Genomic DNA, 18535 nt, shown 5'->3' with positions numbered 1-18535 from the left:
AAAGCTGGTGCCACCGCTGACGAAACCACAGGCCTCCCCCCCTCACGCCACAGAGAGTGCCGCCCACCGCCGTCTCACAAAATGACGGGCGAGCTCCGCACCCCGGCCAGGGTAAATTTAAACAGCACACGCAACTGAAACAGAGTTTCAATTTTTAGGAATAAAAGGTGTCTCCTGCATCACAGAACGGCAGAAAGGTTAGTGAGCGGCATCTCCTTACAGCAACAGCCATCCTGTAGCACACGGTCTGTGCCTGCTTTGAACATCCCCACAGAAGGCTCGAAAGCTAATTTGAAGTTGGAGCTTCAAAAATGAGAGAAACGTGCTTAATTAGCCCTTACACACAGCGTACAATTTAAGATAGGCCACTTGCCAAGCACCGTGGCGTCCGTAAATCCTAAGTTTTCCACACTAAACACCATCTACACGTTTCCTCTGTAGTAGAAATAGAAAAACGATTACATGTCCGTGCTTGCATGGGAATAGGGGAAAAGGACCCCAAAGCGTTCAAGGAGTGAAGCTGTGTGAAACAGCGGGACACTGGGGACGGGAGGAAGCTTGGCTGCGTCTCCGAACCCCAATTTTGAGGCTGTGAAGGGGAAGGAGGGAGGGCGAGCTCTCCTGAGGCCAGGGCGTGCCCCATTCCCAGACAAAGCCAGACTTTCCTGGCTCTTGCCTCACGGTGAAAGCAGTCACACCGGTATGGATGGCTCTTATTCACACCACGGCCATTTCTCTGCTCTCAGGTTCCAGAGCCGCTCCAGAGGAAGGGAAAGAAAGTGTTTCCAACGAACTGCGCCGCTCTAAGCAACAATGTGCAACTTTTCCAAACATTCTCGGGCAGATTTAGAAAACTTAAGACGTAAGTAACATTCAAGCCTCAGCTTTCCCACTGATGTTCGTTGTAGCAGGCCTCTAAGACTCAACATACAGTCACCAAGAAAATACAAGATGCACCTCTGAGAATTATCGTGTACTTATATTTAGCTGGATAGGAGCACGCTTTGGGACGTGTGCATCCTTATGGATAAGTGAGTCAGTAACTATAAAAAGACCATGTTTTAAGTGGTTTCAAAACCCTGGATTGAGAGTCACACAGGTCCCACACAAGCCTTCCTTGCTACATTTTAGTGGTCTTTCCTCACAAGGTTTCACACACTGAGCATATTTCTACCTTAGAGAAAGCTCATTAAAAAACAAATACACAAAAAGAAACACGAACCCCAATGGCCACAGCATATTTCTGCCTCAGGACATCTGCTCCTCATGAACTCTCTCTCTCCCCTCTGCACGACTTCTGTGCGTGCTTTTTAGCTCTTCAAACCAAATGCACAAAAATAAAAGCATGACTTCTACTCATGATTAAATGCAGCACTTTTCAGAATATATAAAACAGCAGCAGAGTGTTTTGGAGCAAGTTCTTTGGTGAATAGCTACAGTAAGGAGGTAAGTGAATTGGAATTGGCATGAAAACCTATTTCTCATGCTTCAGCTGTGAAATAAATCCATGATCTCTCCAGGCATGAACTCAATGACCTCTGTGGAAAAGAATCACTCCAGAACACACCGGGATTGCACTCACTGGGATGTGGGGCTTCTCTTTGCCCAGAACAGCAGCCAGGGGGTTGTAAAGCCCAGCATGACCCTGCCATTGCTACCCACAAGCAGCAAGGCCATTCTAGGAACTTTGCCTGGACAAGACACGCAATACTTGCCCCAGCAAATGTTACACACTGGATTTAAACCCAGACTAACACCAGGAAAGCATCCGAGTCTCTGCTCTGTAAGATGCACAGAAAGCAAAGCAATGTTTGCCACTGTGGTGTTACACCTGCCAGCAGCTCATCCTTCCCCATTACCACCATCAAGTTGTCAATGTTGAGAATTCTCTGTTCTTCATCAATAGTTTCATTAGGGTAGAGAGCAGACAAAACAACTCACAAGGGTCACAATATGAGCAGCACAGAACTACTTTTTTTTTGTTTTCCCAAACAAGACAGACTACTCATTCCCAAATCACTTAAAATTTCTTGGAGTGAAATTAAGAGACTGTATCATTCCCTCTGGCAGGTAATCCCAGAAGAACAATTAGGCCAGCTCTTATACTTTTATGATAGCACTTGTAATATTTATTGCTGGCATTTAAAGATACCCCAGCTCTCTTGCATTTTTGCACCTGCAAGAAAAGTTCAGGCTTGTCAAATAAAGGCATTTCTGGCCCTCCTGAGCTGCTGCAATGCTGCACCTGCCCAGCTTCACTCTCCAAGGCAATTCCTTTCAGTGGCTCCGCTTAAGACAGGTCATTACAGAAGCTAATTATGTTGAGCAGTAAGAAGAAATAAATCACTACTCCAAACACAAAAACCCATCTGCTGCAAAAGGACTGAGCTTGTTCTCTCGAGCACTGTGGACCCACCTGGTTTCTGATCATAGCTGAGCCAGGCAGCTCCTGGAGAGCCGGGGATGTCCTTTCCCCCAGGAAGGGTCAGAGCAGCACACACTTACTCAACTCTTGGCTCCCATGGAGCTTCTCTCCTCAGGTAAGAGCTGCTGCTTTCTGCTCCTCCCAAGTGTGCTCTTCCCCCGCCCCTTCCCACAGGGCCTAAAGCTGGTTCCAGAGGCAGAAAGGCAGGCTGACTGTACAGGTTCTGCCACAGCAACATTAAAGTCATTTCGCTCCTTTATCATCATCTAGCAAACAGACAATGACCCAGCACTGCAGTAGCTGCTTCACTGGGACAGCCTCTCAGAAATCAGTGTACAATAAAGGGATACAAACCTTGGAAAACCACTTAAATTAGGGAGGTCCATTGCTGGGAAGTTACCAGAAATGGCAACATCTGAGTTTCTGTTCAGGGACTTTTAACGTTGACCTATATAATTTTATTAACACTATTCATATGTAACAATCATGTATCAGTCAAGTGTCACAGTGACATCTGAATTATTACTAAGAAATAATAAGACACAGCCCTCAAAGAAGAGGAAGAGAGTGCCAAGGAAACCTTTCTTCAATCTTTCTAAACTTTTCCCATCTTATATGATGAAAGACAGAGACAACTACAGAGCAGCATAGCAGTAATTTTTTTCTTCTTTAATACTTTAACTTAAAATAAAAAAAGCAGTAATTTTTACTGTACATTCCCATTTCTCCTCTCCCCAATGCTTTATTTTTTCTTTCAGGTGGTTCAGAACCCACTTGTTATCAGGTGGGAAGCTGATTTTCTGATTAGTTCTGCATACAAATTGGTATGCAAAATCAGAAGGACCCTGCTTGATTTTCCAAGTCTGTACCTCACAGTAGAAAAACGAGTAATTCTCTTGAGCCCCTGGCAAACGTTTTGAAGCCTAAAAGAGATCACTGAACTCACTGATGCAACATAATTAATAGAGGGATTAAGACACTCTTAATGAGAGTGTTTTAGGGGGGAGGATTTATCACATCAATTGTTCAGTCCAAAAAATTTTAACTTTAATGTTTTAATTATGTCTTCTAAAAGTCAGTGCTAATGAACCTGGGTGATAGGGGCAATGTTTCAGCCAAGTTCTGCTCACATATTGTAGCAGGTCTGAACCTTTTGAGAGCAATGTATTAATCTGAAACAGCATCCATCATGTTAAAGGTGATACTTCTAAGTCTTTGTGTCTTACTCAACACTCCTGTACACTGAAAAGCCAGTAAAACTGGCCAAAGTGTACAGGATAATTCCTTCTCCCACAAAAGAGTTGTTCAGTTCTTACATATTCACAGTTTTATTTTGAGTGGATAACTCAAAAGAGAATAATCTTCAGCACTGAAATGTCCTCTCAGTCTATAGAATTCCATGTTCTTGTATTCTTATCTCAGCCTTGCTACACAGCATGAGGGTATTGCTTGTTTCTGGTTTTGCTTTCAAGTTTTTAATCAATTTGAAGGCTTTGAAGTTGTACATCACCTTTAAGCATAAATAGTGTCTATTTCATAAATATGATTCACTACCATCCACCTGCAGATTCTTGTGAGGACATGTAGAGGTTCTAACAAAGGTCACTTGCATTTTCACCAGCTATCACATCTTTTTCCTGAAAGAGAGAAAACACTTTGTAAAACCAACTCATTACATCAAGGTACGAGATCCAAAAATGCTCCTTAAAACCAAGATTTCTTCAGTGAATTTTCCCTTCTTTTTGTGCTGTCAGTCATTCCTAGAAGGTTGTCACAGATTGGCAAATGCACCAGTGAGAACTCGAGGCAATCCTGCTGTGTTACTGCTCCTGATTTTTACATCAGGCACCTTCCTGTTCTGGCAGCTTTCTAAGAATGACAAAACCCACACAAATTTTGGGAAAAGTCGAGGCACAAGCCTTCTGGAAACTATTTCCAAGGAAGAGCTCTGGCCATTTCATTGATGGACTGAAATCTTCTCCACTACTGACTTAATAAAGCAGCTTCTTTTTTCTTCTCTTCCAATACCCCTTTTGGGTTTTTTTTTCTTTAAAAGGTAGAGAAAAAGGATGTTGGAGATGAACAACTAAGTTTGTTTTGGACAGAGGGGGCTGCCCAAACTGCTCAGCAGAGCTGTGGAGTGCAGCCCTGGGTGAGCTGGAGCTGCTCTGCTGGCCTCACCTGTCACTGGGATGACGTGGATGTGTGTGGGACAGCCCCTCCCAGGACAATGCTGTTTTTGTCTGTCAGGGTTTTCAGGGTGCTGCTGGCTGGGGACTGCAGGATTTTCCTTGAAAGCCTCATTCTGCCATCAGTGGGGTCACGGCCAAAGTATTTCACCTGGTGAGGAAACAGAGCACTTGCACACTGGCCAACTTCAAGAGCTGGAAATGGCATTTTCCTTCACAGATGGGTTTGAGTTTTTATCCATTTGATGCTAGAAAAGCCATAAATAGGCATCCTCTAGCCTATATTGCTGTCAAATAATGTGGTGCATAGATAACAAGAGTATGACATTAAATAAATCTAATTTGGATGATCAGGCCTTTGACTAGCACAGAAAGGGAATCCAATATGGAAAAATATTTTCTTCAGAAACGCTAAATAAATTAGAAAAAAAAAAAATCAAACTTTAAAATACAAACAGCATTTTATTATCATTTTAAAGTAAAAAAGTTACCTGAATTTCTTGTCCAACTTCTAATCCCAGGGCACTAGGATGTTTAATCTAGAACAGAGTGATTTTTAGAAATAGAATTATCAGAGTTGGTTATAAAAATCCCTTCTTTCAGGGGTCCTTCATGCTACACTTCAGCCCAGTGGCTCAGGTTAAACCTTAGGACCAACAGGTTGTTGAATATCATGGAAAAGGGTATTGCAGAGCCAAAGAACTTGGTGTAAAAACAACTGCAGCAGTCACACAGTTGATTCTCTGCAGCTTAAAGTACAGGGCAGGAAGAATTAGAACAAAGTGATGGGAATTTCCAGCTCTTAGCCTGGAAATGGACTGGAACACCAGTGAGTGTGTTACAGCCACCCAACTGGTTAGAAATAAATCTAATTGCCCATTTTACACCTGGATAAGGATGGCTTACCTTCCTTTGATCCAGCTGTGAATTATGAAGTAATACTGGGGTCATGTTTGGGTACAGTTTTACCATCACTCCAGAATCTCTGCAGCAGGAAACAGCACAGTTATTTCAAAGTGCATCAAGAAAAGCCCACAATTCACAAGTAAAATTTTACTCATCCCTTTTTAAAAGTCTTTTATCCACCATGATATGTCCACTCATTTTTCCTTAACTGAAAGTGGATGAGAATTTATTTCAGGGCAGTATTTCAGTAACAGGTACCATCCAAAATGTAATTTTTACAAGAAAAATATTGTGATGAAAAGTGGAAAGCAAATTCATGCCATCACTTTCAGATCCAAAGATGTAAAAGACCTTGAGTTTTATAATGTAGAGACATTCTAAAAACTAAATCAACAGCAAAATAAACCAGCTTTATCAGGAAACAAAATATTTTCACCAGAAAAAGTATCAGAAATTATGCAGGTGTCAACACCCCCAGCATAAGTTTAGCACTCTTAAACAATGATTATTTTACATCATATTTAGGTATCAGGAATCCAGCTATGTAAATAATTTAAAATTAACTCCAAAGCAATTTTTATACCTTATTTCAGTAATTGTGGCTGTATAAATTGCCCCAAATTCCAAATTAACTTCTTGCTGTAGAAGGAAAAAAAAAAAGAAACCAATAAGACAAAGCCACAAAGAAAAAAGTGAGAAGTTAAAGGCAGAAGTGTGTCCTTACATCATCTTTGCAGATTTCCCCAATGAATTCCCTGGCTTCATGCATTGCCCCTGGTGTGGGGGCAAACACAGAATATGTCTCTTCATCCAGCTGACTCACAGTCACACCTGAAAAATGGGGATTCAGGAGAGCAGCAAAGTCACACTCAGTAAAGACCTGCTCACAGCAGAATGCCTTTGCACACTCATTAAGACCTCAGACTTAATCATGATTTAATCTTGTTCCATTTAGGCATTGGCCATATGCAGTTGTTCACCACCTCCTTACAAATACCTCAGTACTTGTGGGCCATAGAGGAACACAAAATTATTTTTATAATCCTTTAAAGGCAGGGAAAAAAAATCGTGGATAAGTGTTGAGGGTTATGAATTAACTTCCCAGAGATTTTTAATAATACTTGCATTACTAGCTGAGGGAAATCAAAGTGTTTTGGAGCCAGAATGGTAAAATTGCTTTAGAATTTCCTCCTAGAGTTCTGTGGCCAGACCACACAGGCTTCCAACCAAAGGGAAATAGGATTTTTCCTTTTCTCCACCCCAATGCCCTAAGAAGCATTAATCAAGATTAATTAATTAACCAGGGCATTAAGGGTTTCAGGTCCAAAGCAGAACATCTACCTGTACTCTACAGATACCAGGATTTGTTAATTTTCAGTTTGCACTGAGCATTGAACCAGCTCAACATACAAGTCTGAAACAAAGGGAAACACATGAGGGATAAATTATCACAGGGATCAAAAACATCTCACCAGTCTGTGCTTGAAGTTTTTTCAAATTGTAAGCCCCAGGACCAACGAATCTTAATCTTTTTGATAAGGGAACGTGGATAGTTTCTGAAAGAAGATTTAGGAATCCTTTGAAGTGCTAAATACAATCATCTTGAAAGCTATCACACAAAAAGGCACATTCCTTTAGCCTTTCATCTCTTACAGCTACCTGTGGTATTTGCTGAACAGGGGTGGAATTACAGGTAACAACTGAAATAAATGAAGATAGAATACACTCTGATGACTGGAAATTAGCTTAAGCCATACTGATACTCTCATCTATATTAATTCTGATTTTGTGAGAGCTTCACATAACTTCACTTAAATTCTGTTTTCTGGTGTACACTGATTTGGAAGTGCTGCCCCATGTGGCAACAAAAATACCCCCAGAATAACCAAAAATAACCAAAACCCCTCCACAAATTATCCCCACAGGGCAAGGGCAATATATATAACAATCACTAAAAAAAAAAAAAAAAAAAAAAAAGCTATTTGAAGTGGAAGTTTATTGTTAAAAAGGTACTTATGAAAGTTGTGAATTCACACAATAACATTACCTACAACTGGTCCACTTTCTTTTCTGTTAGGTCTGGGTTTTGCCAGTGTTTGGTTCATAATTTGTAAAATCTCCCTCTTTGCAGCTAGAGAGAATAATAATTAAAAAATTAATAAAAATTAAAATAAAGCTATGAAGTTTTTGTCATACAGTAGAAAAACATTCCTTGTCAAAACCTGTCTCCTGCCTAGCTGGAGAATGTCAAGCTGAAAGTTTTCCAACTCATTAAATCCATATTAAACCAAGTAGCTTCATCTTCTCATGTGCTTCAAGAATATTTTAGCTGCACATGTCAGAATACAGATGGCAGCAAGTTTCACGTGTAAATATAGCTGAATTTATGTGAAATGAGAGAAGGTTTGCTGTTATTTTTATAACATCATCCTGCAGGATTTAAACAAAGTCATGGAACGTGTGCTAGTCCAAATCATGCAATGGCTGAAGTCACTTGGAGTTTAGTGAAAAAAAAAAAAAAAGAGTTTATTTAGTTTCACAAATCCTCATACCATTTATCACTTAATATGATAAAATGGTGTAAATCCAAGCACAGACCCACCTGTAGCTTGCTGAATAGCTTCCACCACAATTTTGATTGGTATTCCTGGCAGCTTGAGATCCACCTGACATGAGAAGAATTAAGAGCCATCACCATGCCAGGAAAGCTCTTGTAACCCTCAGAATATTGAGAAAATTTCATGCCACAATACCTGCAGGGCTGTTATCCCTTTGTTGGTGCCTGCCATCTTGAAATCCATATCCCCATAGTAATCTTCAATTCCCTGCAGCACAGACAGAACCAAGCTGGAGTCATCCCAATGCACCAGAAGTACAGAGGAATTACTTTTGAGACTTCCAAGTTTTTCCTTCAGCTTTATTTTGCTTTTCAGGACTAACACTCGCTGGCCTTGGAAATTAAGAGCTTTTGTGGACAAAAAAGTTGATCCACAGCTGACCTTGTGCTGTCAGTGGCTGCACATTTTCCTCCCCAGCCACTCTTCCAAATGCTAATTCTCCACCCAATTTAATTTCAGTAAATTACTCATCTTTTTTTTCCCCATAAGGAAAGACAACAATAATTGGAAGGAGAAAGCTTATGAATGCTTAAATAACTAATAACACAAAAAAAAAAAAAGAAACACAACTGAACATTACCTACAAACTTTTCAAAATAAGGAATTTGGGAGATAAAACAGCAAAGATGCAACTAATTTTTCCAGGAGTGATGTTCCAGAATTGGCTGGGTAAAAGGTGCCAAGGCCAGAGGAGGTATTTTGCAGCACTAAGCAGTAAAAACATCGATGTGAGGAGCACTCACCAGGATGTCTGTGAGCAAACGATAGTCCTCGATGTCCCCCTTTCCCTGGCTGCACTTGGTGACCAGGCCTATGGCCACACCTGCCACTGCATTTGACACTGGAACTCCTAGGAGTGACAAAACAATCACATTTTTGAAGCCTTTGGTTGTTTCCAGATCCTGTAACACATTCTCATTTATGCTTTTAAGTGCCTTATTTTGTACCTGCATCCATTAATGCTAAACTTCCACCACATGCAGAAGCCATGGAGGAGGACCCTGGAGTTGGAATACAGGGAAAAAAAAAAATATATAGAGTTTAAACACTGAAAAATGGGTCTCAATACAAGCTAGAGTTAATTTTCCTCATCCTGTAGCATAAAAATGCCCCCAAACACCATTTTATTAAACCAAGAAAGGCCCATTGCTCATGAACATGTACATGCTTTTTATTTTAAATATTTCAGGTAAAAGTTATAAGAACAATTAAACTGAAATCAACTTTTCAGCATGCCTATAAATCAAGTTGTTGAATCCTAAGCTTTTTAAGAAGCAAATTTAGTCTCCAGCACCAGGTTAAAAACAAGAAAATCTTAATACCATTTGATTCTAAGACTTCAGAAGTAACTCTGATTGTGAATGGGAAATCCTGGGGTATAACTGGTTTCAAAGCTCGTTCTGCCAGTGCACCTGTTTAAAGAAAACCCCAAAATAACCACTAAGTGATCCATAAATAAAAATCAGATTAAATAGTGGAACTTTCAGCATGGGATTTCTCTAGTCTGGACTTACCATGTCCAAGCTCTCTTCTGTTCAACCCAGTAACTTTGCCAATCTCATTGGTTGCATAAGGTGGAAACTATAAAACAAACAAAAAAAAAAAGGTGTAGGCAGAAAATTAACCTGCTTTTCTTTTCCATTTTTAAACATACACTTAGAAAAACATCTTTGAAGTTTTGGTGCATCTCAAGGTAAAAAGAACACATTAAAAATAAAATAATCAAACCACCACATGACTTCTATCAGTCACTTGGTTTGCAAACCAAGGACCAGTTTAGGTAATGTTTAGTATATGTTTTACTTCCACAGGATTAAAGGGAATAAAAGACTAGCAAGGTAGCTAAGAGACAACACAAGAAGCTTCCTCCAAATAAACTTGTTGAACAACCTAGCAGAAATGTTATTTCTGCCACAGAGATAATGGAGCAAGATCTGCCTGTAGGAAATATTTTGGGCAAGCTCCAAAGGCTGAGAGAGATGCAAGATGTAAAAGCATTTATTTACTACTGCTGTGCCATGTCAGCTGAACATATTAATAGAGTTTACTAAAAATAATAGCACAGGTTCATCCTGCTTTCAGTAAGAATCTGTTCTGAGGGAGCTCACCTAAAGTTATGGCCCTGAAAGGGCTGTATAAAATGCCAATTTACAAATTACCTACTGCTTTTCAGGAAACCAGCACTTCTGCTCTTATAAATTCACGCATGAATTAGCATAAATACATTTTAGCAAATCTAGAGCTAATTTATAACCTTGTAAGTGATCAGCTGCACCTTTAAAAGCAAGACCTGAAGCCCTTCTGTGAATCATGCAGAAAGCTGTGACACAGGAAAACTCTCACCTCATAATGCAGCATGAAGTTTTTATCTTTTATTCCACTAGTAATTAAAAACAAGACCATGTTAGAACAGCAGCAACCAAACACGTTTTACATACAACAGTAATTCAAACTAATATTGCTATGCTTACTAATGGACCCAGCCAAAACCAACAAATCAATACATTGGCTGATCCCCCCCAGTTACCAAAATTAGAGAACATGGACAAACCCTTCCAGGGTAACCAAGATTTAACTACAGTAAAACTGAGACATTAAAATGTAAAAGCTCCCACACTGGGATGAAATCACTGGAATGACATCACTGAAATGTGGCTTTAAAGGGAATGAATTTCACTTTAGTCCTCAGCAATAAAGTGTTAAAAGCACAAGGACCTGCTTGCTACATCCCAAGTTAGATTTTCCACAAATATTTTAAATATATAAACCATACTGGATGTTACTTGTAACACTCCCCAATTTCAAATGTGTGCTGTGGAATTAATGTCACCCCAATACAGAGCCACTGCCATGATCTCTGGGAAACAGGCCACTTCAAACTCTAATTTTACACATTTGTCACACCTAGAAAAGTATCTCTGTCAAAGTTCAAGGGAATTTTATCGAGTGTGCTGAAATGCTCACCCTCTTGTTACTACTGCCAAAGCACCAAGACATACATACCTCACTGCTGTGGAGATAACATCTGATTTTACACTCGATTCTAGGGAGTCAAATGTAACTGTACACAGAACCTAAAATAAAAAACAAACCCCTCTTAAACCCTTCCAGCCCTCACAAATGTTACTGTTTAAGAAGAATTAAAAAGAATGAGTTTAGCAGCAGATGAGATACCATCACCTACCACCTGTACAAACTTTATTTTCATCACACAATCTCACAAGCAATCCAACTGGAAAACACTAATTTAATGTTTCTTACATAGGAGGCAAGAGCAGTTTGCTCCCTAAGAAAGCTTTAAGAGACAGGGCCAGCTGCAGCCACGATGTTGTTTTTACCTGTTTCCCACGTGGAGCTGCAGTGGGTGTTATTTTTAGTGGGATAAGAGGGGACAACACTGAGGAGTAAATCACTGCCACCCTAGGTCAGTGTAATAAGAAGCCAGATCAATCTGACAATCTTCCAGCAAAAGGAACTACACAAGTACAGAAGACTAAGTCTTGAGTATAATCTTAATTTAATCCACCCAACAGTTGACATTTTTGGCAAAGGAGAAAGAAAATCCTCTCATTATTGCAAATTTTTGGGTAAAATTTCCCTATTTGAAGTTGCTTCAAAAAGATTTCTCATGATGTGCACAATTGAGCAGTGCCCCACACACCAATGTATTTACCAACCCACACACCACTTCTGCCTCTTGCTATTGAAATGGGAAGAAAAAAGAAACCTGGCATTTAAATGGAAGTCCCACATCTTTCAGCTTTTGAGAATTCATTGATCATTTCTGATGTTGAAGTAGCACTACCTGTGTTTGACCTCTTTGAAATAAGGCTGATCCATGAAGCATTTTGAACATGTTCACTTCACATTTAATGTCTCTGAGGGAAGTCAAATCTCTCCCATCACACCTGAAGTGACAAAGAAAAATTAAAGAGATCAGTTAAACCATAGTCTTGGATTAAAAGCTGACAGGAATATTATCAGTAGGAGTTTGACACACCCACCTTCGATATTCATTTAGCACAAGATTTCTAAAAATATCCTTTGAAACCACATTGAATGATTCCATGATTTCGTAAGGCTCAGCCTCCGGAAATTTTTCTGGGTATAGAAAAGAAATTGCATCTCAAGTTGGGAATTAATTCTATAGAACTTTTACTAAAATAGCTTCCAACAAAGAGCATACTCTAACCCCAAGCAGTGCTGCCTGCATTGAAGCATTCTCTAAATATTAACCAAAAATAATACCTTTCAGCTGCTCTTCTGTTTCAAGCCTTATTTTGTTGATTGCCTCATCTCTGGAAATCTAGAACACAGGATTTGCAAGCAGTTAACTCTAAAGGGCAGAATAAAGAGGTTTGGGACTGTGCTTGGTTTAAAGATCTATAAAAATTTAAGGAATAAGCAACAGAATTGTCACATAAACTTCAAAATCAATAATCAGGTTGCAAGGGACCTCAAGGGTTGTGGGGTTCAACCTTTCCTGGCAAAAGCAGCACCTAGACAAGATGGCCCAGCACCTTCCCCATCTGAATCCTAAAAACGTCCCACACTGGGGAGTCCACCACTTCCCTGGGGAGATTCCCAACTGGTAATTTTTCCCAAGGAGAACCTCTCAGGAGTAACCTGAATCCATTTCCTCTCATCTTTTCCATGTGACTCCTTGGGAAAAAGGAGTCTCCACCTCCACATAATCCAAACAAATATTCTGGTAGGTAAGAACTTAGGCAACAATTTATTATTACTATTGCAGATAGCTTAAATTACAAAATCCCTGAGGTTGGAAAAGACCTCTGAGATCATCAAGGCCACCTTGTCAACCAGACCATGGCACATTCAGTCTTTGCTTAAAACACCTCCAGGGACAGAGCTAAAAGCTTAAAGAACTCAATCCTATTATAGTTTCATTATTGTATTAATTTAAAAAAATACCACAATTGATTACTTACTTTGTCATGGCTTGAATCTGTGAACACTGCATAGATCTTGTTAGAAGCAAGTCTTTAGGGAAGAAAAGGAAGAATTTTTGAAAACACAGCTTAAAACCCACTTCTATAATTAGGGGGTTTTTTGAGGACTAAATATTTGAAAAGTATTTAGTGACACACCAGTTTGGTAAAAGCACCAGACTAATATTTATAAACACTCCTACATCTGCATTATTTGTTGTGAACTTACTTCTTTGCAAGTTCCACGATCTCTTCAGGAGCAATAAATAATTTCTGCACATTTCTCTTGACCACACCCCACTCCTTCACCAGCTGCTGAATGCCCTGGATGATTTGCTGGCTCTGCTTCACCCCCACTTTGATGGCATGGCAGAAGTCTTGCTGCAAGATGTTCTCAGCAGTTGCCTCCAGCATAACTAGCAATGGGAAGTTAAAAATTCATTAAATTCCTGGTTTATTGTTCAATAGTAATCTAACTCAACTGAGAAGTATGAGGGAATCTACTTGACTCAACCAAAAGTTACCTATCACTGCTCTTTGCTCCTACTATTGTATAAAATCCACATCTCAAAGATAAGGAAAACATCTGTAAATACTTCCAAGCCCTCACCAGACAACAATTAACTTACTTACCAACTTGACTTTGTGGAGCTCCAGCAACAACTAAATTCAGGGCACTAGAGGCCATCTCTTTTCGAGTTGGATTGATAACAATCTCTCCATCCACCAGCCCTACCCTTACTGCACCTGCAAAAAAACTCCAGAAAATTATTTATTATTATAATAAGGAAGTTCTTTAAGGCAACATTTTACTTTCAAAGTTTCACAGTTAATAATTAAAGCTACAGGCAAATTTTAAAATATCAGCACTTTAAATCCCTTTTTGAGTTCCTCAAGGAAAAGTAACCTGAACTAGCTATTTTCCAAACAATGATTTTCAATAGATATGTTTCTCTTAAGAGAAAATTAATTTATTGGTCTCTATAGTACACTATTTCTGTATTGTATTCCTCCCAGAAGTGCAATAATCCTACCCATTGTAAAATTATTTCCACTGCTTGAAATTTAATGTTTAAAAAAGCAGAGTGCCACCTGTGGTGCAAGTCTTCCATGACACGAAAATCACCCATCATTTCAGAATGTTGACTCACCAATAGGACCATTCCAGGGGATATCAGACAAGGCAAGTGCTGCAGAAGCTGAAAGGAAGTCAAATCTGGATTAGAAAACACTCTGATCTCATTAAATCCCACAGAAGCACCAATTCCTCACAGCCCTCTTACCTCCATTAATTGCCAGAATATCAGGATCATTGACACCATCTACTGCTAAAAGATTACAAAGGATCTGGCATAAGATAAAAGACAATGAATAATTTTGACCTATACATTTTTATTACCTGTCAATACAAAGCTAAGGACACAAAAACCCCACATTCCACATATCTACACAAGCCTGTGCTGCACATGGAAATTTTTTCAGGTATTTAAAATACAAAGCTGACAATAAACCCCCATTAATGAATAATATTCTATCACATCATATAAAAAAATATTTATATTAGCATCTTTCTTCTGTTATACAGAGGAGATTTTAATTTTGTTCCTGCATCTTGACCACAAAATTTGGAAAGTAGGATGTAATAAAAATAATTTAAGACAAGGAAACAACAGGCTAAAAAGCAACATCACACTTGTTTGTTAAGTGCAAACCCCTCCTTGATGTTAACAAAAATAGTTCTTCTTAAAACAGGGCCTGTATAATGAAGTTTTCCTTGGCCATACCCAAGTTTTCCATTTTGAAGGCAGCATGACCTACCTGTGTATCATAGAAGTAGCCTGCTGGGAAGAGTGGTCTGATGGAGCGATCTGCAAAGGAAATAATCAAACTCTAACAAGTTGTTGGCTTCCAGTGGTTAATATTCAGTTTGTCTTGCAAGGACCCCATAAGAAACTGACAAAAATAGCGTTTTTTAAACAAAAAAAAGGCCCAAAAAACAAAACAAAACCAAAAAAGAGAAAAGGCAGAGAACTCAGCAAGATATTTAGCATGAAATACATAACCTTAAAATTTCAATTGTATTGATAAATAATAAATTAAAAGTTTGTTTCCTGGCATTACTACAGAAACAATCAACTCTGCAAACAGCAGTTGTAAACTATTATTATTTTCCAACACTCCTGAGAAAATTACAACTTTTTCAAATGAAAAATGTTCCAGCCTACCTATGACTCTGCTGGTAAGAATTTCTTTATCAGTGGAGCCAAGCTCTCTTCTCAGATAGTTTGTAGGAATTCTTCCTGCTGCAGCAGCTTTCTGACGGTAGTCAACCTTCCAAAACCAAGTCGGAGATTATCAATTAAAACTAATTATTTACTGCAGAGCCACAGAAACCCTCACACCTTTGGGATCATGCAGTTCCAACCCAGATTATCAACTTCCCACCCTTAACAATCTCAGCCCTTTGTGCCTCACAATCCAACCAGTTTTCCACACAACCAAGCCCTAACACTTGGGATCCTGGATTTTATCGTTAACTGCAGTCCTGAAGTCCAAGGTCTGTCATTTATTTGCATTCCCTGCTCTCTCCAGCCTCCTGAACTCCACTATTTAAGGACTATGGCTGCTAAGTTGAGCACTGATTAGCACAAAACTAATTCTGTCATTAGTACTTACCACTAATGGCATAAACTGGGATGGAGAGGGCTTGGTTTTGCTGACTGCTGTGACCATCACTGCTGTGTCACCTAGCTGGGTTCAGAAAAATAGGTAAAAACTGAAGTTATCCCAAAAAAACCCACCTTCCAACATCCTAAATTTCTTCTAAAAAAATCAGTAATTCTTAAGAATTGTACTCTGCAGAAACCACCACATAAATCCATACTTCATGCTACTGTTTTTGCTTTTCAAACAGAATATTTTCCTATAAAATACAGCTGCCCCTTCATTAGGGATGAAAATGCCACTTGAGGCTCTATATCCCACAGGCTTTGATGCCTAAAAAATTACTTTTAAGACACAGGAATTTTGAAGCTGCACAAATTTTTAAATCTTTTTTGTTTTTACCTGAACAACAGCAGACCCATCAGCAAACTTTGCAAGTTTTCCAGAAGACAGCTGCATCTTTCTAAAGGAAAGAAACAATCTGTTACATAAGTTCATGGTGAATTCGTGTACATTTTCCAGCAATTTCTGCATTCATCTATAGCCTCAACTGCACAGGATAAAGGCTATGCCTCACAAGAGATGTAAAAATCCTCCTTAGATATGAAAATCGAAATTCTTTGACAAAATCCACTTTAATTTCAAGTGCTTTAGCCTCAAGAGTCCTGCTTCCTGTACCTTGAAAGCAAAGCCTTGTAGGACATCAGCTATCCCCAGGAGTTACATCCATGCCTTGGAGGCAAAGGTGAATCTTCACCTGTTCCAGCTGGGGTTTAGCCACTGGAAAACATCCCTCCCAGGAGCTGCTGGCACACTTCCCACCACAGCTGCAGAATATTCCCTCCTTTGTGGCAGGTGACACACTCAAGAGTGAGATATGGATTATTTATTCCAGGGTTGTGCACAAGCCCAGCACCCTCCTGACTTTCCATGCCATTATTTACACACAGGAATCCAGAGCTGGTCCCTTCCCCAGCACATCCCCTCGATCATGATTAGTTAGTAATTGCCATACAAGTTATCCCAGGTAATTTGCTCACATGCTCAAGGGGAACACCTGGGCAAGGCCCTTATGACCTGTACGTGTGATTTTTACTGTTGTACTGAACACAATTCAGCTGTGGAATCACAGAATGGTTTGGGTGGGATCTTGATCATTGAATTCCACTCCTCCACTACCCCAGGCTGCTCCAAGCCCCATCCAACCTGGCTTTAAACACTTCCAGGGATGCACAGCTTCTCTGGGCAACCTGTGCCAGGGCCTCACAGGGAAGATTTTTTCCCTAATATCCCATCTAAACTTACTGTCTTTCAATTTTTACCCATTCCTCTTGTCCTGTCACTCCATACCCTCATAAACAGTCTCTCCATCTTTCTAAGCAGCTCCATTCAGGCACTGTAAGACCACAATTGGCTCACCCCAAAGTTTTCTTCTCCAGGCTGAACAATCCCAATTCCCTGAGCCTTTCCTCACCGGAGAGGTCTCCATCCCTCTCATCAGCTCGGTGGCCTCGAATATTTGGCTAAGCTGGCAATGCACACACAGACATCCATCAGCATCTTGCGTTACTACATCCTTAGGGCTCCTTCTTTCCCGGATGCCCCTGACTAAGCGATGACAAAGCTGATTGCACTGCTCTCCTTTTTCCTGTTTAACCTTGGCCGCACACCAAGTCCGACATCCAAGATCGCCCCGACTGAGGAGAACCTCGACGCTTTCCGAATTTTGCACCAGTTTTTCCTCGTGTTTTCCTCACTCTCCAGCCGGGACAGCGCTGTGCCCTGCCGCCCCACTCACACCCCTGAGTCCCTCACCTGCCGCCCACCTCCACCGTCACGGCCCGCCCGGCCCCGGCTTTGGGCCCCGCCGCGGCGCCGCGGGCGGGCACCCAGGGCAATGCGGGCCGGCCCGGGGGCAGCACCCGCCGCCATCGCACCGCGGCCCCGCCGCCATCCCGGGACAGCGCGCCCAGCGCGGCACGGCCGCAGCTCGTGGCGGCCGCCATAGCGCCCGCGGCAGGAAAGGGCGGCCGCGCGATTGGCTCGGGGGAGCGGCACCGAGCAGTAAGAGCGGAGCTGATTGGCCGAGACGCCGCCGCGCCGGTTTCGGTTCCGTACGGGCGCTACAGCGGCTGAGGAGGGTCAGGCAGCGCAGGGCGCGAGTGCGGGTGCTCCGCCGCTCTCGAATCCTGAGGCAAAAAGTGACAGAAAAAAGTCTGAGGCGGCGCCTGAGGCGGCCTTGGAGCCACTTCGGGATGGAATCTGAGGAAAACCCGCTGGAAGGGGGGCTCGGACCGAGAAAGAAGCCACCTACAGCGGGCTCCGCCTCTTCCCGCCGCTGGCGCCTCAGGAGTGCAGGTAGCGCCTGGGACAATTCCCGACCCTGCCTGAGGGGCAGGCCCGAAGGCCGGCTTCAATTCATGAGGGGAAAAATAGATGCATTTGGAGTTAATTTACTACACAGACCTCGTTCTGTAATTTGCCCACCCAAAAGAACACAAAAAACCGAAAAACAAAAACCGCAAACCAAAACAAAGAAACCCCAACCATCCAAAAAACCCCCACCAGCAAGCACCCCCCCCAAAAAAAAAACAATCCAAAAAACACACAAAAACCCCCAAACAAATAAAAAACCAGCCCCAAAACACACTTTTAAGCCAGGAACACCAAAATAGTCTGCAATGTGCTAGAAGAAGGCATCACTTATCATAAACTTTGTGTGCTCTTAAATGCTCAGAGTGCATCAATGTCACTCAGGAGACAGTGGTTTTATTTATTAATTAT

General features: G+C 41.0%; 1 protein-coding gene across 1 annotated transcript; it reads right to left on the bottom strand.

Moving 5' to 3' along the window:
• Positions 1-3073: 3073 nt before the first annotated feature.
• PNPT1 (polyribonucleotide nucleotidyltransferase 1) lies at positions 3074-17757 on the bottom strand. The gene is made up of 29 exons (XM_088160769.1): positions 17567-17757; positions 16154-16214; positions 15764-15838; positions 15313-15418; positions 14906-14955; positions 14371-14434; positions 14239-14286; positions 13721-13834; positions 13317-13503; positions 13088-13139; positions 12387-12444; positions 12143-12239; positions 11944-12046; positions 11142-11212; positions 10482-10518; positions 9653-9719; positions 9461-9550; positions 9086-9139; positions 8882-8988; positions 8274-8345; positions 8123-8186; positions 7568-7651; positions 6993-7076; positions 6245-6351; positions 6104-6159; positions 5521-5599; positions 5106-5153; positions 4607-4765; positions 3074-4062 (listed from the first exon to the last, which is right to left on the bottom strand). Exons 1-28 carry the CDS (start codon positions 17755-17757, stop codon positions 4610-4612), a joined length of 2382 nt encoding a protein of 793 aa, XP_088016895.1. The 3' UTR covers positions 3074-4062; positions 4607-4609.
• Between the last annotated feature and the right edge of the window lie 778 nt (positions 17758-18535).

Source organism: Sturnus vulgaris, chromosome 3 (genome assembly GCF_052056855.1).
Source record: "Sturnus vulgaris isolate bStuVul1 chromosome 3, bStuVul1.hap1, whole genome shotgun sequence".
NCBI classification, from domain to species: domain Eukaryota; kingdom Metazoa; phylum Chordata; class Aves; order Passeriformes; family Sturnidae; genus Sturnus; species Sturnus vulgaris.
Note: the sequence above shows the minus strand (reverse complement) of the source record. Positions and strands in the feature narration are given on the sequence as shown.